The sequence below is a fragment of the Salmo salar genome, chromosome ssa16, assembly GCF_905237065.1.
Source record: "Salmo salar chromosome ssa16, Ssal_v3.1, whole genome shotgun sequence".
Lineage (NCBI taxonomy): Eukaryota > Metazoa > Chordata > Actinopteri > Salmoniformes > Salmonidae > Salmo > Salmo salar.
Window position 1 is genome coordinate 92,248,615 of NC_059457.1, and position 22,348 is coordinate 92,270,962.

At 40.0% G+C, this 22,348-nt stretch overlaps 1 protein-coding gene across 1 annotated transcript in view; it reads right to left on the reverse strand.

The window, feature by feature from the left end:
* Positions 1-7,494: 7,494 nt before the first annotated feature.
* The window catches only part of LOC106593108 (protocadherin-9), a 499,821-nt gene continuing 484,967 nt past the window's right edge, over positions 7,495-22,348 (reverse strand). Inside the window, 1 exon segment of the mRNA XM_045698422.1 lies at positions 7,495-10,086. Within this exon segment, the coding sequence (XP_045554378.1) occupies positions 9,716-10,086 (371 nt within the window). The 3' untranslated portion in view covers positions 7,495-9,715.

Genomic DNA, 22,348 nt, shown 5'->3' on the forward strand with positions numbered 1-22,348 from the left:
TTATTTCTCTATTTTGATAGGTCAGGGTGTGGGGTGGGCATTCTGTGATTGTATTTCTTTGTTTTGGGCCGAGTATGTGTTCCTAATCAGAGGCAGCTGTCTATCGTTGTCTCTGATTAGGAATCATACTTAGGCAGCCTTTTCCCTACCTGTGTTTGTGGGTAGTTATTTTCTGTTTAGTTATCTGTTACCTGACAGAACTGTTGGCCGTTTGTTTGTTATTTTGTCTTTAGTATTCTGAGTTAAAATAAATTCACAATGAGCACTCAACACACTGCGCCTTGGTCCCCTCTCTACGACAGCCGTAACAATGAGAGAGCACATTTTCTATGCCAGGTGAAATCACACCTCATTAGCTCATTGTTATGGACGTGTCCAAATAAATGTCACTAGAAAACAGCTGAAACAAATGCAAATGCAGCTACTTGGCTGTTATTCTGGCTGCACGGTTTGACCTGACTGTAAATTAACCGTAGTTGGCTAGCTAGCAAGCAAGAGATAAGAACGTTGCCAGTCAGTATGGCAATGGACCATTTAGAACGAACAACTGGGTCGAGTCCATAGATACAGAACTAAAAGACTGAACGACTGGGTCGAGTCCATAGATACAGAACTAAAAGACTGAACGACTGGGTCGAGTCCATAGAAACAGAACTAAAAGACTGAACGACTGGGTCGAGTCCATAGATACAGAACAGAAAGACTGAACGACTGGGTCGCGTCCATAGATACAGAACAAAAAGACTGAACGACTGGGTCGCGTCCATAGATACAGAACAGAAAGACTGAACGACTGGGTCGCGTCCATAGATACAGAACAGAAAGACTGAACGACTGGGTCGAGTCCATAGATACAGAACAGAAAGACTGAGTTGTATCACTGTCAACCAAACCGATAGAACGAACAGCTAGCCGGCTTGAGGTGTGGTAGCAACCCTAGATTTGTGTTGGGACTATATATGTTGTGGAAGGATGAAATAGTATGACTAAATTAATCCAAATAACATTTTTTATGAAAATGTGTAAATGTATTATTTGAATATATTGGTAACCCGTTGTATAAAAGTGGTAATGCCCTGGAAGACGTTGTTTGGAGGATATGGTGTTATGGTTTGTCGGCCATCGACATTGTCTCGGACCTGACAACACCCAAGCCAATATAACCTCCAAACACCGGCTTCTTGGGCATTATCATTTAAATAAGGCTTTTCAAATTAATATCTCGACGGCCAAGTTTTTTGTATTCTTTTATATTTCATAATTTTCTATCTGGCAGCGAGCAGTTTTCTTTGTGTGTTTGTGGAGGTGGAGGTGAATCTCTGCTGAACTTTCTCTCAGTTCCACCCGTGGACCGACGCGTGGACCGGCATGTGAGCCGGGAACGTGGACCGGGAACGTGGACCGGCCCGTGGACCGGCGCGTGGACCGGGAGCGTGGACCGGGAATGTGGACCGGCGCTTGGACCGGCCCGTGGCGACTCCTCCAGCATCTCAAACTATTCTCAAAGCCATATAAAAGGAACCTTTTTTTTCCCGTATCGTTGTGGTGTGACAATAATTTGCTTCCCCTCACACTTCCAAAGGCAATTAGCTTTGAAGCTTTTCAAAAAACTATTCTTGCCCAAGTTGATACCCAGCGTAGCAAATAAGAATTTAAGCAGGTCCATTGGAGGGATAGAAGATAAACATATCAACTGTGGTGCTGGTGGAGGATACAGTGGGAAAAGGAGAGAGAGAGAGAGAGAGAGAGAGAGAGACAGCGAGAGAGACAGAGAGAGAGACAGAGAGAGGGAGAGAGACCGAGAGAGAGAGAGACAGAGAGAGAGACAAAGAGAGAGGGAGAGAGAGAGACAGCGAGAGAGAAAGAGAGAGGGAGATAGACAGAGACAGAAAGAGAGAGGGAGAGAGAGACAGAGAGAGACTGGGAGACAGACACAGAGAAAGAGAGAGAGAGAAAGAGGAGAGAGAGAGAGAGACAGAGAGAAAGAGGAGAGAGAGAAAGAAAGAGAGAGAGAGAGATAGACAGAGAGAGACAGAGAGAGAGAAAGAGGAGAGAGACAGAGAGACAGAGAGAAAGAGGAGAGAGAGAAAGAAAGAGAGAGAGAGAGAGCGAAAGAGGAGAGAGAGAGAGAAGGAATAAAACAAATATGATTAGTTTAACTGCTGGGCTGGGTACTTGGGCGTTCATTACCAGCCACCACTGCCATGCTAATTCATTTCCTAGTCTATTTACCTCTGAGTCCAGGAGTATCACACACTGTAAAGTAAACACACACACCTCAGCAGCAGGAGTGCAGCTCAATACTGTAATGGAACCTGCCAGAGATCATGGCTGAATTAATCAGCAGGTATTAATAACCCTCATCTCTTCCAGGCAGAAGTACGCTGTTTTGGTTTGATTGTTTTGACTGAATGTTGGAGGAGAAAGAGGGGAGAGAACTGACACCCGATCTCACTGTTTCACTTTGGGATTTGACATATTTACCTAAATGTTGGAGGAGAAAGAGAGGGAGCCTTGGAATAGAACTGAAACATGATCTCACTGTTTCACTTTGGGATTTGAAGTAATTTGATTAAACATTTTTGACCAATTAATTCCTTGTGGTTATAATGCTCATTCTGTATGGTTACAGGGCTCCTTCTGCATGGTTACAGGGCTCATTCTGTATGGTTACAGGGCTCCTACAGGGCTCATTCTGTATGGTTACAGGGCTCATTCTGTATGGTTACAGGGCTCATTCTGTATGATTACAGGGCTCATTCTGTATGGTTACAGGGCTCATTCGGCCTGGTTACAGGGCTCATTCTGCATGGTTACAGGGCTCATTCGGGCTGGTTACAGGGCTCATTCTGCATGGTTACAGGGCTCATTCTGCATGGTTACAGGGCTCATTCTGCATGGTTACAGGATTCATTCTTAAATAAAGGTAAGACAACAATTCTGCCTGGTTACAGGGTTAAAAGTTTAGTTATTATCTACCAGTGGTTAGGGCTATGGTATTAACTACCAGTAGTTAAGGCTATGGTATTAACTACCAGTGGGTAGGGCTATGGTATTAACTACCTGTGGTTAAGGGTAGGGTTATGGTATTAATTACCAGTGGTTAAGGGTAGGGCTATGGTATTAACTACCAGTGGTTAAGGGTAGGGCTATGGTATTAACTACCAGTGGTTAAGGGTAGGGCTATGGTATTAACTACCAGTGGTTAAGGGTAGGGCTATGGTATTAACTACCAGTAGTTAAGGGTAGGGCTATGGTATTAACTACCAGTAGTTAAGGGTAGACTATGTTTTGGAGAAAGCATAAAATGTAATAATTGAATTTTTCCTCCTGAAATACTCACCTTTCTTGGTGAACTGCTGTGGCGTGGTTATCTAAGCAGTGTCCTCTGGCTCTGCACATTGTGAGTTCAAGCCCTTTGCTACGACATCATTTCATACTTAACTTTTTTTTTTAAATTTTTTTATTGAGTGCCGAGGAAGACGTATATGTGTGTTTATGTTTCAATTAAACCCATAAGGTATGGGTTGCCAGTCTTTCGTTGAATTCATTTGTTCATATATCTACATCCTCAGGACCATTTTAAGTGTCTGAAAAAGATATGTGTTTCTAGTGACCTGTGGAGAGAGAAGGAGGAGAGGAAAGAGGGGGGCATTGGAGAGGGAGAGGGAGAAAATAGAGAGAGCAGAGAGAAAAAAAGAGAAGAGAGAAAGGAGAATGAGAAAATAGATAGAGAGAAGCGAGAGAAGAGACAGAGGAAAGAGAGAGAGAAAAGAGAGAGAGAGGAAAGAGAGAGAGGAAAGAGAGAGAGAGAGAAAGAGAAAGAGAGAGAGGAAAGAGAGAGAGAGGAAAGAGAGAGAGAGAGAAAGAGAGAGAGAGAGAGAGGACAGAGAGAGGAAAGAGAGAGGAAAGAGAAAGAGAGAGAGGAAAGAGAGAGAGAGAGGAAAGAGAGAGAGAGGGGAAAGAGAGAGAGAGAGAGGAAAGAGAGAGAGGAAAGAGAGAGGAAAGAGAGAGAGGAATATAATATATACTGCATTTTCCTCTGGAATATAATGATTTTATTTACACTTTAAACACATATTAATTACTGTACATGTCCATGCTAGTTTTAATAATATTAGCTACACTTTAAACAGATGTATATTTGTGGTGCCAGGGTAGCCTAGCGGTTACAGCGTTGGGCCTGTAACTGAAAGATTGTTAGATCAAATCCCCGAGCTGACAAGGTTAAAATCTGTCGTTCTGCCCCCGAACAAAGCAGGGGCAGAACGTCCCACTGTTCCTAGGCCGTCATATTAAATAAGAATTTGTTCATAACTGACTTGCCTAGTTAAATAAAGGTTACATTAAAAACAATTATATATATATATTAAATATTGTCCATTGCAGTTTTCGTCAGACTGCTGCAGTACGAAAACATAGTTTAAATATTATTTACAAATAATACAGAATAGGTGTTAAGAGACTTTACACATGGAACAACAAATACAATAAAGTAAATAAAATAAAAATGAAATAACATGAAAGTGAAGTTAAAGTGAATTAAAAAAAAATAAACCCCCTCCCTCCCCCCAAAAAACTCACATTAACAAAAATGTAACACACTAACTTACATTTACCAACGTAATTCTTCTGATGTATTCTATACCAGTGGTTCCCAAACCGGGGTCCATGGACGAGGTACTGCTGTCACGTCCTGACCAGTATAAGGGGTTATTTGTTATTGTAGTTTGGTTAGGGCGTGGCAGGGTTGTGTTTGTTTTGTGTTGTCGTTTTTTTGGGGGGGGGGTATTGTTCTATGTTTTGTATTTCTATGTTCTTTCTATGTTGTGTATTTCTTTGTGGTGGCCTGGTATGGCTCTCAATCAGGAACAGCTGTACATCGTTGTTGCTGATTGGGAGCCATACATAGGTAGCCTTTTTTCCACCTGTCTTTTGTGTGGAAGTTGTTTTTGCACTGCTATGGTTAGCCTGCAGAACTGTTTAGGCTGTCATTCGTTTTTTTTTTCTCGTTTTCTTGTTTTGTGTCGTGTTCTCAATAAAGTAAATATGTGCATTCACGTACCCGCTGCATTTTGGTCCAGTCCTTACGACGGCCGTGACAACTGCAGGGGTCTGCGGCCAGATCTTCAGAAAATATAGACATTGCCTAAGAACGGCAGAGTAAACGAAAGGGTTCTGTGAAACAAATTTAGACGGCAATACAATACAATGTGAATATAATTCATCTCCAATAATGTCTACTCTTAGATGTACAGCACAGCCCGAGAGGCTCACAGGGATCCACAACACTCCATAAATTATCCAGTTTTCAAGTTTTACTTCTTGTATTCCCTAAAAATATTAGTTTGAACATAAACGTACTGTAATTTAAGATTTTAAAACTGCAAAATTATTTATCTGCCTCATGGGAAAATGTGTAGAATTGCACAAAATTTTTCCTTGAAAACTGAAAAAAATATGTTCTTTCCCAGGGTCAGAGACTTGGTTAGTCTGGCCATGCGCTGCAGCAGTAACACTGTGTGTATGATATTTTATCTCCATTTATAGTCAGAGTTTGGTTCTGATTTTATGGGGATTCCTCCTGTGGAACCCACCAATACAGTTATCTTAATCTGATCTGAATCTTAACTGTCACAACAGGTGAGGTCCTTGGTCATAAACAGTTTGGGAACCCCTGTACTACACTGTACTGGACTATACTATACAGTATTATACTATACTATACTACCATACTGTACTATACTGCACTGGCCTATACTATACAGTACTATACTATACTATACTACCATACTGTACTATACTGCACTGGCCTATACTATACAGTACTATACTATACTATAATATACTAGTATCCTATCATTATGTACAATATTGTACTGGACTATACTATACAGTACTATACTATACTAATATCCCACTATACTGTACTATACTCTACCAGACTATACAGTGCTATAATACTGTCCTACCATACTGTACTATACTCTACTAGACTATACAGTACTATACTAATATCCTACCATACTGTGCCATACTGCACTATACTCTACTAGACTATACAGTACTATACTACTATCCTACTATACTGTACTATACTGTACTATACTCTACTAGACTATACAGTACTATACTACTATCCTGTACAGTACTATACTATACTACTATCCTACCATACTATATTATACTGTACTATACTGTACTGGACTACACTATACAGTACTATACTATACTACTATCCTACCATACTATATTATACTGTACTATAATTTACTGGACTATACTATACGGTACTATACTACTATCCTACCATATGATATTATACTGTCTATACTGCGCTACGCTACACTATACTATAATGTACTATGCTGCACTATACTGTACTATACTATAATGTAATATACTACGCTGCGCTGCACTATACTATAATGTAATATACTACGCTACGCTGCACTATACTATAATGTACTATACTACGCTGCACTATACTATAATGTACTATACTACGCTGCACTATACTATAATGTAATATACTACGCTGCACTATACTATAATGTAATATACTACGCTACGCTGCACTATACTATAATGTAATATACTACGCTACGCTGCACTATACTATAATGTAATATACTACGCTACGCTGCACTATACTATAATGTACTGTACTACGCTACGCTGCACTATACTATAATGTACTATACTACGCTACGCTGCACTATACTATAATGTACTGTACTACGCTGCACGATACTATAATGTACTATACTACGCTACGCTGCACTATATTATAATGTACTATACTACGCTGCACTATACTATAATGTACGGTACTACGCTACGCTGCACTATACTATAATGTACTATACTATGTTATGCTGCACTATACTATAATGTACTATACTGCACTATGCTGCACTATACTACACTATACTACGCTACGCTGCACTATACTATAATGTACTGTACTAGGCTACGCTGTACTGTACTACTGTACTATTATACTATACTGCTACAGTACACTGCACTATTTAAGCAATACGGCTGAGGTGGTGTGGTATATGGCCAATATACCACGGCTAAGGGCTGTTCTTACGCACAACGCAACGTGGAGTCCCTGGACACAACCCTTAGCCGTGGTATATTGGCCAATATACCCCAAACCCCCGAAGGTGCCTTATTGATATTATAAACTTGTTACCTATGTTGTTAGAGCAGTAAAACGACATGTTTTGTTGTACCCGTGGTATACGGTCTGATATACCAATGGCTGTCAGGCAAATCAGCATTCAGGGCTCGAACCACCCAGTTTATAAACTGTAATATACTATTAGTATACTAATATTCTAAACTACTTTTACTAAAATATATACCTGTATGAGATGTGATTAACAGCAACACACAACAATAACATGTACATGTTGGAAACAATGAACCGTCTAGTTCCCCCATGAAGTGATCAATACATCTATAGAAATCAATAAGTAGTCAATATGCACATATTGAAAACATTTATTGCAGTAGCTGTATACCTGTAAGAGTAACAATGATTAACTGGTTCAATATCTATGATGCCAAACACCCCACCCCACACAACTCACTGACAAACATACTGCGCTAAGCAAGTCACTCCACCCAACCCCGATACACGTTGTTATATTGTGACAGAAAACATGGTAGTGCTATACAAAATTAAACGTCTTCACCCCTAAATATACAAATTCACTATATTTCTCCCTCTCTCTTTAAAACAGAATGAAAAATATGATACAAAATAATTCAAAGTTTTCTTTTTTGTTTTTGTTTAAAGCTATAAATGTATTTGTTTCAGCATGCTATTCCGTTTTGTGTCAATCTCCTGCCATGCCGTTGAACAGAGGAAACCTTGACCTCCTGACCGGAGAAGGGAAAAACCAATGAAAACAATGACGTTGTTGTTGAATTATCTTATGCACATGCCTCTCTTGTGTAATACAGATACTATTGTGTTTAACAATTACATTTTTGTTGTCTTTTATATGTTTTTTTTTTTTTTCATTGGTTTAGATTATATCTTATATTTTTCATACGCTGCCAAACATTCATTCATAAGGAATTTACAGCTGGAATCCTTTAATGGTGAAACTGCCACATCCGTTTGTGATATTACAACAACAAAAACGTTACTGCAAACAACGTACACTGTCCCCCCCCCCCCCCTCCAGACATCAATGCATATTTTCTAATCATTTAAATAATAAATAAGTACAATGCTTGGTATAATGTTATGAAGGCACAGTACACAAAGTGGTCGTATATGGACAACGAAAATTCATTTAGGTTGTAGTACTACTATTCAATTGTACTCAACTAATCACAATTTCAATCAAAATGTTGTACAATAATGAGTCAAAGTTAGATAAAACACTTAGCCATTTACAAATATATTGCTGTTGAATAGTAACATTAGTTTTTAAGATATTTTTTTTATAATTTTTTTTAAAGATTTATTTTATGCGGAAAAGATTGCAAGCTTTTTGTTTCCCATAATGTAAAAATCAAGCGTTATACGTCAATGATACAAAATTTATTTTGAAAAAATACGTTTGCCGTAGTAGTTGAATGAAAGGAAATCAGACTTTGGGTCAACATTGTGCATCATTTTGTAACGGTTGAATATGTGTTTTCCATAATATCCCCAACACAACAGGCCTTATATGAGTATGTGAATTTTTCTTTTACATTATCAATATGCCCCCCCCCCCACAATTTCTTTTAACAAAAAGATTGAAAGCCAAAATGTATAGGGCACATCCTAAATGGCACACTTCTCTCTATATAGTACACTTCCTGGTCAGAAGTAGCACTGTATAGGTGATAGGATGCCATTGGAAACCATATTGTGATGTCATAATGTGCAGCCACGATCAGCGTTCTAGATCCATGGCAGTATTACATCGACCGGGTTAGTATCACATGTCCTATTTACAAAACACATAGACTATTGACAGACTAGACAAGTGTCCACTTAACAGTGTTATCCATCAGAACAACGCACGCCTTCCTATACTGGAATTGTAGGGGGCTTTTTTTAAACGTCCCAAATCGCACCCTATTCCCCCTAGTCCTAGGACCCTGGTTAAAAGTAGTGCACTAAATAGGTAATAGGGTACCATTTTGGACGTAACCTGTAACTCTGTTTTTCTTTGATTGTGTAGATTAATATAGTCTCAAACAACTCAATAACAACCACGTCACAATATTGGAATATATTGGTCAGCCATAATAATGTTGATATTTTTTTTTTTTTTACTGTTGAGTATATGAATTCCTGTTTAGGTATTCTTCCATTTTTCCAGGTGGATTCAACCCCCTTTATTCCTGCCATCAGAGTGATGAGGAAATGTTTCATTTATGGGGCGGGGGTTTGTCCATCAAAAGGGAATCCCAAGAGACTTTCTCTTGCGTCATCCGTCCATCCATCCATCCATCCATCCATCCATCTATCCATCCATCGCCAGAAGTTGAATTGTAGAGTACACTGCATCAGTACTAGTCTAGTGGCCTACGTAGTACATGTAACTATCACATAGCACAAGCATCGACTTAAATCAAATAGTACTAACAAGAAGGAAAAAAGAAGAAAAAAAAACTCTTGAAACTTGCGTCATCTGTCCTGTTCAGATTATCCAATCGCAGCCCTGTTTAGATTGGCTGCCTCCAATCAGAGCTCCTTTTATAGCTGGTGTTCCTTCGGAGAGTCTGGACCAGTGGTTGGCTGGTAGGATTTCAAACTAGCCAATGGGATGTCAGCCATGTGGCCACTGCTACTGAAGTGTCCCTCCCCGCTGCCAAATTGCTTCTTGTCACAAAACTGGTCCCGCCCACTATCGGTCTTCCAGGTCCGGGTCAAGGTAGTATGGCCGTTGAGCAGTTTCTCTTTGGCCCACTCTTTCTGGGTGGCGAAGTTGGAAACTGGAGACTTGGGCTGGCTGTAGGAGCCGAGGGTAGGGGGCATCCAGCAGTTGTCAGAGTGGCCAAGCACCAAACACTCCTGGGTACACATCTCTGTAGCTTCCACTAGGCCTCTGGGTCCCAGGGGGCCATCTAGAGAAACAGAGAGAGAAGAAGAACAGGACACTTCATGTTAGTGTTACGTTTCTGTAGCTCCACCTACGCCTCTGTCTCCAGAACTAGAACAACCAGAACAATACTACTACAGAGACATAACCAGGTAATACTGTTAGTACTACAGAGATATAACCAGGTAATACTGTTACTACTACAGAGATATAACCAGGTAATACTGTTACTACTACAGAGATATAACCAGGTAATACTGTTACTACTGCAGAGATATAACCAGGTAATACTGTTACTACTACAGAGACATAACCAGGTAATACTGTTAGTACTACAGAGATATAACCAGGTAATACTGTTACTACTACAGAGATATAACCAGGTAATACTGTTACTACTACAGAGATATAACCAGGTAATACTGTTACTACTACAGAGACATAACCTGGTAATACTGTTACTACTACAGAGATATAACCAGGTAATACTGTTACTACTACAGAGACATAACCAGGTAATACTGTTACTACTACAGAGATATAACCAGGTAATACTGTTACTACTACAGAGATATAACCAGGTAATACTGTTACTACTACAGAGACATAACCAGGTAATACTGTTAGTACTACAGAGACATAACCAGGTAATACTGTTAGTACTACAGAGACATAACCAGGTAATACTGTTAGTACTACAGAGACATAACCAGGTAATACTGTTACTACTACAGAGATATAACCAGGTAATACTGTTACTACTACAGAGATATAACCAGGTAATACTGTTACTACTACAGAGATATAACCAGGTAATACTGTTACTACTACAGAGATATAACCAGGTAATACTGTTACTACTACAGAGATATAACCAGGTAATACTGTTAGTACTACAGAGATATAACCTGGTAATACTGTTACTACTACAGAGACATAACCAGGTAATACTGTTACTACTACAGAGATATAACCAGGTAATACTGTTACTACTACAGAGATATAACCAGGTAATACTGTTACTACTACAGAGATATAACCAGGTAATACTGTTAGTACTACAGAGATATAACCAGGTAATACTGTTACTACTACTGAGATATAACCTGGTAATACTGTTACTACTACAGAGATATAACCAGGTAATACTGTTACTACTACAGAGATATAACCAGGTAATACTGTTACTACTACAGAGATATAACCTGGTAATACTGTTACTACTACAGAGATATAACCAGGTAATACTGTTACTACTACAGAGATATAACCAGGTAATACTGTTAGTACTACAGAGATATAACCAGGTAATACTGTTACTACTACAGAGATATAACCTGGTAATACTGTTAGTAATAAAGAGATATAACCAGGTAATACTGTTACTACTACAGAGACATAACCAGGTAATACTGTTACTACTACAGAGACATAACCAGGTAATACTGTTACTACTACAGAGACATAACCTGGTAATACTGTTACTACTACAGAGATATAACCTGGTAATACTGTTACTACTACAGAGATATAACCAGGTAATACTGTTACTACTACAGAGACATAACCAGGTAATACTGTTACTACTACAGAGACATAACCTGGTAATACTGTTACTACTACAGAGATATAACCAGGTAATACTGTTACTACTACAGAGACATAACCAGGTAATACTGTTACTACTACAGAGATATAACCAGGTAATACTGTTACTACTACAGAGATATAACCAGGTAATACTGTTACTACTACAGAGATATAACCTGGTAATACTGTTACTACTACAGAGACATAACCAGGTAATACTGTTAGTACTACAGAGATATAACCAGGTAATACTGTTACTACTACAGAGATATAACCAGGTAATACTGTTACTACTACAGAGATATAACCAGGTAATACTGTTACTACTACAGAGACATAACCTGGTAATACTGTTACTACTACAGAGATATAACCTGGTAATACTGTTACTACTACAGAGACATAACCAGGTAATACTGTTACTACTACAGAGACATAACAAGGTAATACTGTTAGTACTACAGAGACATAACCTGGTAATACTGTTACTACTACAGAGATATAACAAGGTAATACTGTTACTACTACAGAGACATAACCAGGTAATACTGTTACTACTACAGAGATATAACCAGGTAATACTGTTACTACTACAGAGACATAACCAGGTAATAATGTTACTACTACAGAGATATAACAAGGTAATACTGTTAGTACTACAGAGACATAACCTGGTAATACTGTTACTACTACAGAGATATAACAAGGTAATACTGTTACTACTACAGAGATATAACAAGGTAATACTGTTACTACTACAGAGACATACCAAGGTAATATTGTTACTACTACAGAGACATAACAAGGTAATACTGTTAGTACTACAGAGACATAACAAGGTAATACTGTTAGTACTACAGAGATATAACAAGGTAATACTGTTAGTACTACAGAGATATAACCAGGTAATACTGTTACTACTACAGAGACATAACCTGGTAATACTGTTACTACTACAGAGACATAACCAGGTAATACTGTTACTACTACAGAGATATAACCAGGTAATACTGTTACTACTACAGAGACATAACCTGGTAATACTGTTACTACTACAGAGACATAACAAGGTAATACTGTTAGTACTACAGAGATATAACAGAGACATAACCTGGTAATACTGTTACTACTACAGAGACATAACAAGGTAATACTGTTACTACTACAGAGATATAACCAGGTAATACTGTTAGTACTACAGAGATATAACAAGGTAATACTGTTAGTACTACAGAGACATAACAAGGTAATACTGTTACTACTACAGAGATATAACAAGGAAATGCTGTTAGTACTACAGAGATATAACAATGTAATACTGTTAGTACTACAGAGACATAACCTGGTAATACTGTTACTACTACAGAGACATAACCAGGTAATACTGTTAGTACTACAGAGACATAACAAGGTAATACTGTTACTACTACAGAGACATAACCAGGTAATACTGTTACTACTACAGAGATATACCAAGGTAATACGGTTAGAACTACAGAGACATAACCAGGTAATACTGTTAGAACTACAGAGACATAACCAGGTAATACTGTTAGTACTACAGAGACATAACCAGGTAATACTGTTACTACTACAGAGATATAACCAGGTAATACTGTTACTACTACTGAGACATAACCAGGTAATACTGTTACTACTACAGAGACATAACAAGGTAATACTGTTAGTACTACAGAGACATAACCAGATAATACTGTTAGTACTACAGAGACATAACAAGGTAATACTGTTAGTACTACAGAGATATAACAAGATAATACTGTTAGTACTACAGAGATATAACCAGATAATACTGTTACTACTACAGAGACATAACCAGGTAATACTGTTACTACTACAGAGATATACCAAGGTAATACTGTTAGTACTACAGAGATATAACAAGATAATACTGTTAGTACTACAGAGACATAACAAGGTAATACTGTTAGTACTACAGAGATATAACCAGTTAATACTGTTAGTACTACAGAGATATAACAAGGTAATACTGTTAGTACTACAGAGATATAACCAGGTAATACTGTTAGTACTACAGAGATATAACAAGGTAATACTGTTAGTACTACAGAGACATAACAAGGTAATACTGTTACTACTACAGAGACATAACCAGGTAATACTGTTAGTACTACAGAGATATAACAAGATAATACTGTTAGTACTACAGAGATATAACCAGATAATACTGTTACTACTACAGAGACATAACCAGGTAATACTGTTACTACTACAGAGATATACCAAGGTAATACTGTTAGTACTACAGAGACATACCAAGGTAATATTGTTAGTGCTATACAGGTGCTATACAGTGACCGTAACTAAAGACAGAATTAATAGAACAGCTACGTATTAGTCTTGTAAACAAAGTTGAATAAAACATGTTGTGTCATATTAGAACTACTACTTCTCTATATGTCACATTATTACTGTCCTTCAGGGTGGGAGACACCCTCTTGAAATCTTAAACGTTTTCTGATCCACTCAACTCATAAAAACACTTTTGGATTAAATCAAAAAATTTTTGCTCCCACAAAACCTAATTGTGTAAAACGCGGCACGACTCCATTAGAGGTAGTTGTTGCCAAACTCATATATAATTCATGCCAAGGCCTTGTGAGCAAGTGTTAATTTATGTTCCGCTCAAACAAAGAGCAGCTTCTGAAGACCAGGCACATTGCTTATTAATTAACTAGCAAGACTTGTTATAAAGTCAATATTTAAAAGGTTGTGAACTGTTCCTTAGTCAGTTTAGCTTCAATTTCATGTTGAGAAGGTGGGAGAAAGGACAAGTGGAACAAAGCGAAAGGAGGTAACAATGCAGGGCTTTGCTCAACAGGCTTCTCCTAGGATAAGAAATATGTGAGATGGACAGAAAATCAATTGCTTCTTCACTGAAACTCTACCACAACAACCATATGTGAGATGGACAGAAAATCAATTGCTTCTTCACTGAAACTCTACCACAACAACCATATGTGAGATGGACAGAAAATCAATTGCTTCTACACTGAAACTCTACCACAACAACCATATGTCAGATGGACAGAAAATCAATTGCTTCTTCACTGAAACTCTACCACAACAACCATATGTGAGATGGACAGAAAATCAATTGCTTCTTCACTGAAACTCTACCACAACAACCATATGTCAGATGGACAGAAAATCAATTGCTTCTTCACTGAAACTCTACCACAACAACCATATGTGAGATGGACAGAAAATCTATTGCTTCTTCACTGAAACTCTACCACAACAACCATATGTGAGATGGACAGAAAATCAATTGCTTCTTCACTGAAACTCTACCACAACAACCATATGTGAGATGGACAGAAAATCAATTGCTTCTACACTGAAACTCTACCACAACAACCATATGTCAGATGGACAGAAAATCTATTGCTTCTACACTGAAACTCTACCACAACAACCATATGTGAGATGGACAGAAAATCAATTGCTTCTACACTGAAACTCTACCACAACAACCATATGTCAGATGGACAGAAAATCTATTGCTTCTTCACTGAAACTCTACCACAACAACCACTACCAAAAAAAACAGTGGAACAGAATATATCATTCCCTTTGGAATACTAAAATGTTATAGATAATTAGAAATTCTGCCAATAGAAATTATGTTACTTTTGGATGCCAAAATAAAGACCTGAAATATGCATGTTATGTTAAAAAACAAGCCTTTTCAGCCATAAATGGAAGACATTTTCTAAATGCCATGTCTGGCATCAGTACAGAAGGTATTGTCTTCACTTAGTTCAGAATAATCCTTGAGACAGAAGCCGCATGACTTGGCAGGAGGACGGAAATGAATAAATTATCTTCTTGGGACAGAGAAAGACTAAATGATTCCATGAACTTCCGTGTGGACAGAACAGGAACATAGTGGAGTTACAAAACTAGTATCTACAACATCTTGATATCTCTCAGACAGAACAGGAACATAGTGGAGTTACAAAACTAGTATCTACAACATCTTGATATCTCTCAGACAGAACAGGAACATAGTGAAACAGTATTAAAATTTGCTATCTCTCAGACAGAACAGGAACATAGTGGAGTTACAAAACTAGTATCTACAACATCTTGATATCTCTCAGACAGAACAGGAACATAGTGGAGTTACAAAACTAGTATCTACAACATCTTGATATCTCTCAGACAGAACAGGAACATAGTGGAGTTACAAAACTAGTATCTACAACATCTTGATATCTCTCAGACAGAACAGGAACATAGTGGAGTTACAAAACTAGTATCTACAACATCTTGATATCTCCGTTATCCTTTAAAGATGATACACGTAGCCTCTGTCTCAAATGGTTCCCTAATCTCTATATAGTGCACTCTGGTCAAAAGTAGTGCACTACATAGGGAATAGGGTGACATTCGGAACTCAGACAATATTTACTGAGGGTTGGGCAAATCCCTTCGGCCTTATTGTCACGTTGGTATGAATAATTCGGGAGACAGGCGCAGGAATGCGTAATAGGGGTTTTTATTACCCAAATTACAGGGTGCCGTGTAAAGGAAGTGGGGGAGGAAGACCAAACAAACACGTAACACAAAACACAGGGTTCAAACCCAAACAAAAGAGAGAGGAGTTCCTTCGAATAAATAACACAATCACACAATGATTATCACACGGGACGAGACCCGTAATCATCTGCACAATCCACAAGGGCACGAAAGCCCAAAACAACAAGGCAAATGTACTCACACGACCAACGGACATTGTAACACTAATCGACAGCCCAAGTCTGAAACAGAGGGCACATTTATACAAATACAATCAGTGGGAATGGGGACCAGGTGTGCGCAATGACACAGTTCCGGAGGGATCCGTGACACGTATTGCCTACCAAAGATACACAGCTGCTGGCGACAACAGAAAATGCCCTAGTCAATATCTTAAATTCTTTAGAGATTACACTAGAATATTCACCAAAGGTTGGTATTCAAACTTCATTAAACCTCATTGTCAATATACTGTATAGGGGTAGTTCCATCATTTATTTCAGGAACTACAGCCTAAAAACTCCCTTTTTCCAGACCTTCGCTCCACTACCTAACACTGCGTCCCTCCTCTCTACTGCACTGTACATTAAGTTGTAATGTTCAGCAGTTTCCTTGGATTGCTACCTCCGCTACCTCACACATATAAATCCTCCTAATAGATTACACCTTTGATGGTCCCAGAACCCACTGGTCCATGGAGCCCCAACCCTCAGTCCAGACACACCATCCATCCCTCAGTCCAGACACATCATCCATCCCTCAGTCCAGACAGACCATCCATCCCTCAGTCCAGACAGACCATCCATCCCTCAGTCCAGACAGACCATCCATCCCTCAGTCCAGACAGAACATCCACCCCTAAGTCCAGACAGCTGATTTGTCCCTCAGTCCAGACAGCTGATTTGTCCCTCAGTCCAGACAGGTGATCCAATGACAGTCATCCATGTCCACTGAACTACAGCTCAATCATCAAGAGTGTTTCAAAACACGTGTGGTTGTGTTGTTTTACAGGTACATGTCTGAGTCTGTGTGAATATATTAATGGTAATTGATCATATATCAGATGAGACAATGATGGTGTTTAACATTCAATACAAATATTTTTTCTATCTTTAATAACCAAAGCCTAAAGGAGGTATCCGAAGGCGTGGGAGGAAGCTAAAGTAATTCCACCGTCTAAAAATTGTAAAGCATCCTTTGCTGGTTCTAACAGCCGCCCAATCAGTTTGCTGTCTGTTCTTAGTAATCTGATGATGAAAATGTTGTTTGAACAAATACAATGCTGTTTTTATAGAGATCAAGTTAACTACTGACTTTCAGTATGCATATTGAGAAGGGCACTCAACTTGTACTGCACTGACTCAGATGACTGATGATTGGTTGAAAGAAATGCATAATAAGATGATAGTTGGAGCTGTATTGTTAAATTTCAGTATTGATGTTATTGATCATACATTGTTATTGAAGAAACTCACTTGCTGTGGCTTTACATCACCTGACATCACATGGTTGGAGAGATATTTATCCAAAGATCCCAGAGAATGTTCGTCAATGGAAGCTTCTCTAACATCAGATATGTACAGTGCGGTGTCCCTCAGGGCAGTTGCCTTAGGCCACTACTCTTCTCAATTTCTTTTTACAAATGATTTGCCACACACTATGCTTCCAAGTTTCTATAGTACCAAGTAACTGCCACATGACAACCACTGGACCTTTTCCTTCAAATGTCCACCTCCTTGACACTCAGCTTAGCTGTTTGAGTTCTCACTTAACCAGTTTAATACTGTACGCTATCATCAGTCACCCTTCAGAACCACATATAGCAACTAGTTAAACAAATAACAGTACATTTCCAAAGCCTGCCATCCATGCTGCTCTTTCCATCAAACCTCATAGGACTACCAATAATCAACATTAATTTAATTCCATACAAAATAATTCCCCCTCCCTGCATATTCAAGTCATCTTCCATCCCTCTCTCTCCTCTTCTTCTCTCCCTCCTCTTTGCTCCCTTCTTCTCTAGCCTCCTCTTCTTCTCTAGCCTCCTCATTGCTACCTTCTCCTCTAGCCTCCTCTTCTTCTCTCCCTCCTCTTCTACTCTCACTCCTCTTCTTCTCTCCCTCCTCTTTTCTCCCTTCTTCTCTAGCCTCCTCTAGCTACTCAACCAAATTTGATTACTGTCTTTTGTATCATGAAGGATACAACAATTAGAGGCCCTTGTCTGTGAGACATCAGCTTGGAAGAATGGAAGGAAAGAAGGCAGAAGCAGCTGTGGAACCCTTCAGGGTCATTCATGCCGAGGACAGCGTGAATTGATGTCGTTGTGCCAGCCTTTTGTGTCTTAATAACAACATGTCGCCTTGCTCCATAAAGCCCTGGGAGCACTGGCTTTAAACGTAGTGATTCCAGACCCTTTAAACCATCCAAAATCATTTTCCATGACCAGATTGTTATGGGGCCATAGAAAGGACTGGAATAAGATGACGGGAATCGCAATGGGAGTCATTCTTCTACCCTCCTCTCCTCTCCTCTGTACTCCTCTTGTCTCTCCCTTCCACTCCTCTCTCCCCATCCCTCCTGTCTCCCCTCTCCACTCCGTGTAGGGTAGGAGTCCATCCCAATAACTCTAGATAATGAGCTCGTGAGGAGCCTGGCAGAGCGACACATTATCATGGTGACATGAGGAATAGTAGGAGGGGAAGGAGGAGGAGAGGGGACGGGGGGGGTTAGAGATGGTGCCAGGGTGACAGGAAGATTAATTTCACAAAATGAGATTGGAGAGACAGAGAAAGACGGGAGCGAGCTGAGGAGTGAGTGAAGTAAATGGCAGACTGGTGCTTGGAATAGCAGACTGGGAATGGGAATAGGGATGGAAATGGGAGTGGGAGTGGGAATGGGAGTGGGAGTGGGAGTGGAAGTGGCAATGGCAATGGAAGTGGGAGTGGGAATGGGAATGGAAGTAGGAGTGGGAATGGGAATGGAAGTGGCAATGGGAATAGGGATGGAAGTGGGAGTGGGAATGGGAGTGGGAATGGGAATGGGAGTGGGAATAGGAGTGGGAATGGGAGTGGCAATGGGAATAGGGATGGAAGTGGGAGTGGGAATGGGAGTGGGAATGGAAGTTGCAATGGAAATGGGAATGGGAATAGGGATGGAAGTGGGAGTGGGAGTGGGAATGGGAGTGGGAATGGGAATGGGAGTGGGAATAGGAGTGGGAATGGGAGTGGGAATGGGAATGGGAATGGGAATAGGAGTGGGAATGGGAGTGGCAATGGGAATAGGGATGGAAGTGGGAGTGGGAATGGGAATGGGAGTGGGAATGGAAGTGGGAATGGGGATAGGGATGGAAGTGGGAGTGGGAATGAGAATGGGAGTGGAAGTGTGTGTGTAAATGGGAATAAGGATGGGAATGGGAATAGGGATGGAAGTGGGAGTGGGAATTGGAATGGGAATGGGAATAGGGATGTATGTGGGAGTGGGATTATTACTATATATTGATGTTTCATGTATAGATACTATCTTTGATAATAAGGATAATACCATTTATCCTTATATTTGGTACCATCTTACATCATGTTAGCGTGTACTAGCTGTTTTCGTGGCACAACTGGCTAGTACGTTGGTAAGTGAGCTATCCTACATAACAGGAGTATGTAGCCTGACCATAATGGAAGTAGAGAAATGGAATCCATCTATTGTTTTTGTAATGTCAGTTGAGTTGACTCAACAACAACAAAAAAATCACAGCACAGATTGAAGGATACACTTCCTGCTTTTATTTCCTGTTTCGCTCCTATTGGGTACACCAGCAACGGCTGCCAGTCCACCCATTATGCTATTAATGACTTGAACGGTGAGGACAAATCGCTAGATTGTATTTCTGTGAATGTACTACGTCACTACACAGATAGAAGACCAATTTAATGGTTTAATTCTTTAAAATACAAGTCTGTTACCACAACAACTGTTTCCTCACCAAACAGTCATCATGTTCTGTTTCCCAAAATGACACCCTATTCCCTATGTAGTGTACTATAGCGCTCTGGTCCAAAGTAGTGCACTACGTAGGGAATAGGGTGCCGTTTGAGCGTCGGACGGAGCCTCTCAGTTTGTCCGTTAATCAGATGTAAATTGAGCGTTTCTATTCCTCTGGTGTAATAGCCTCTCCATTACCATGTAGATTGGAGGAGAGTCACATGGGAGAGCCAATCAGAATCTCCACATGGGCACGGGACAATTTCCACTCTTCATCTCACAGCTATAGCTACCTGCTGTCAAGGTGCTTGCACCCAAAACAAGGCCTGATTGAGGCATCATCTGTGTCCCAAAACGGCACCCTAGATCCTGCCTATGGGCCTCTGGTCCAAAGCAGTGCACTACATAGGGAATATAGTGCAATTTGTGACAAAGCCAAGGTGTGATTGAGACATCACGTCTGAGGAACACATGTAATCTGGTCTCATTGTCTGCGTCAAACTACACCCTTATCCCCATTTAGTGCACTACATTAGACCAGGACCCATAGGGTAGTAGTGGACTATATAGGGTCCCATTGAGGATACATGCTGGATATAGGCCTGATTGAGACAAGGCCAGGTCAAATATAAAGGGAATCATATTGTCAACAGTATATGTGGAACAGGGGATAGAGGGAGAGGAGAGAGAGGTCTACAATATAAATACACACTATACTGGGGCTAGAGGGGGGAGAGAGGTCTACAATATAAATACTCACTATACTGGGGCTAGAGGGGGAGGAGAGAGAGGTCTACAATATAAATACACACTATACTGGGGCTAGAGGGGGAGAGAGAGGTCTACAATATAAATACTCACTATACTGGGGCTAGAGGGGGAGGAGAGAGAGGTCTACAATATAAATACTCACTATACTGGGGCTAGAGGGGGAGGAGAGAGCTCTACAATAGAAATACTCACTATACTGGGGCTAGAGGGGGAGAGAGAGGTCTACAATATAAATACTCACTATACTGGGGCTAGAGGGGGGAGAGAGAGGTCTACAATATAAATACTCACTATACTGGGGCTAGAGGGGGAGGAGAGAGAGGTCTACAATATAAATACACACTATACTGGGGCTAGAGGGGGAGAGAGAGGTCTACAATATAAATACTCACTATACTGGGGCTAGAGGGGGGAGAGAGAGGTCTACAATATAAATACACACTATACTGGGGCTAGAGGGGGAGGAGAGAGAGGTCTACAATATAAATACTCACTATACTGGGGCTAGAGGGGGAGAGAGGTCTACAATATAAATACTCACTATACTGGGGCTAGAGGGGGAGGAGAGAGAGGTCTACAATATAAATACTCACTATACTGGGGCTAGAGGGGGAGAGAGAGGTCTACAATATAAATACACACTATACTGGGGCTAGAGGGGGGAGAGAGAGGTCTACAATATAAATACACACTATACTGGGGCTAGAGGGGGAGGAGAGAGAGGTCTACAATATAAATACTCACTATACTGGGGCTAGAGGGGGGAGAGAGGTCTACAATATAAATACTCACTATACTGGGGCTAGAGGGGGAGAGAGGTCTACAATATAAATACTCACTATACTGGGGCTAGAGGGGGAGGAGAGAGAGGTCTACAATATAAATACTCACTATACTGGGGCTAGAGGGGGAGAGAGAGGTCTACAATATAAATACACACTATACTGGGGCTAGAGGGGGAGGAGAGAGAGGTCTACAATATAAATACTCACTATACTGGGGCTAGAGGGGGGAGAGAGGTCTACAATATAAATACTCACTATACTGGGGCTAGAGGGGGGAGAGAGGTCTACAATATAAATACTCACTATACTGGGGCTAGAGGGGGAGGAGAGAGAGGTCTACAATATAAATACTCACTATACTGGGGCTAGAGGGGGGAGAGAGAGGTCTACAATATAAATACACACTATACTGGGGCTAGAGGGGGGAGAGAGAGGTCTACAATATAAATACACACTATACTGGGGCTAGAGGGGGAGGAGAGAGAGGTCTACAATATAAATACTCACTATACTGGGGCTAGAGGGGGGAGAGAGGTCTACAATATAAATACTCACTATACTGGGGCTAGAGGGGGGAGAGAGGTCTACAATATAAATACT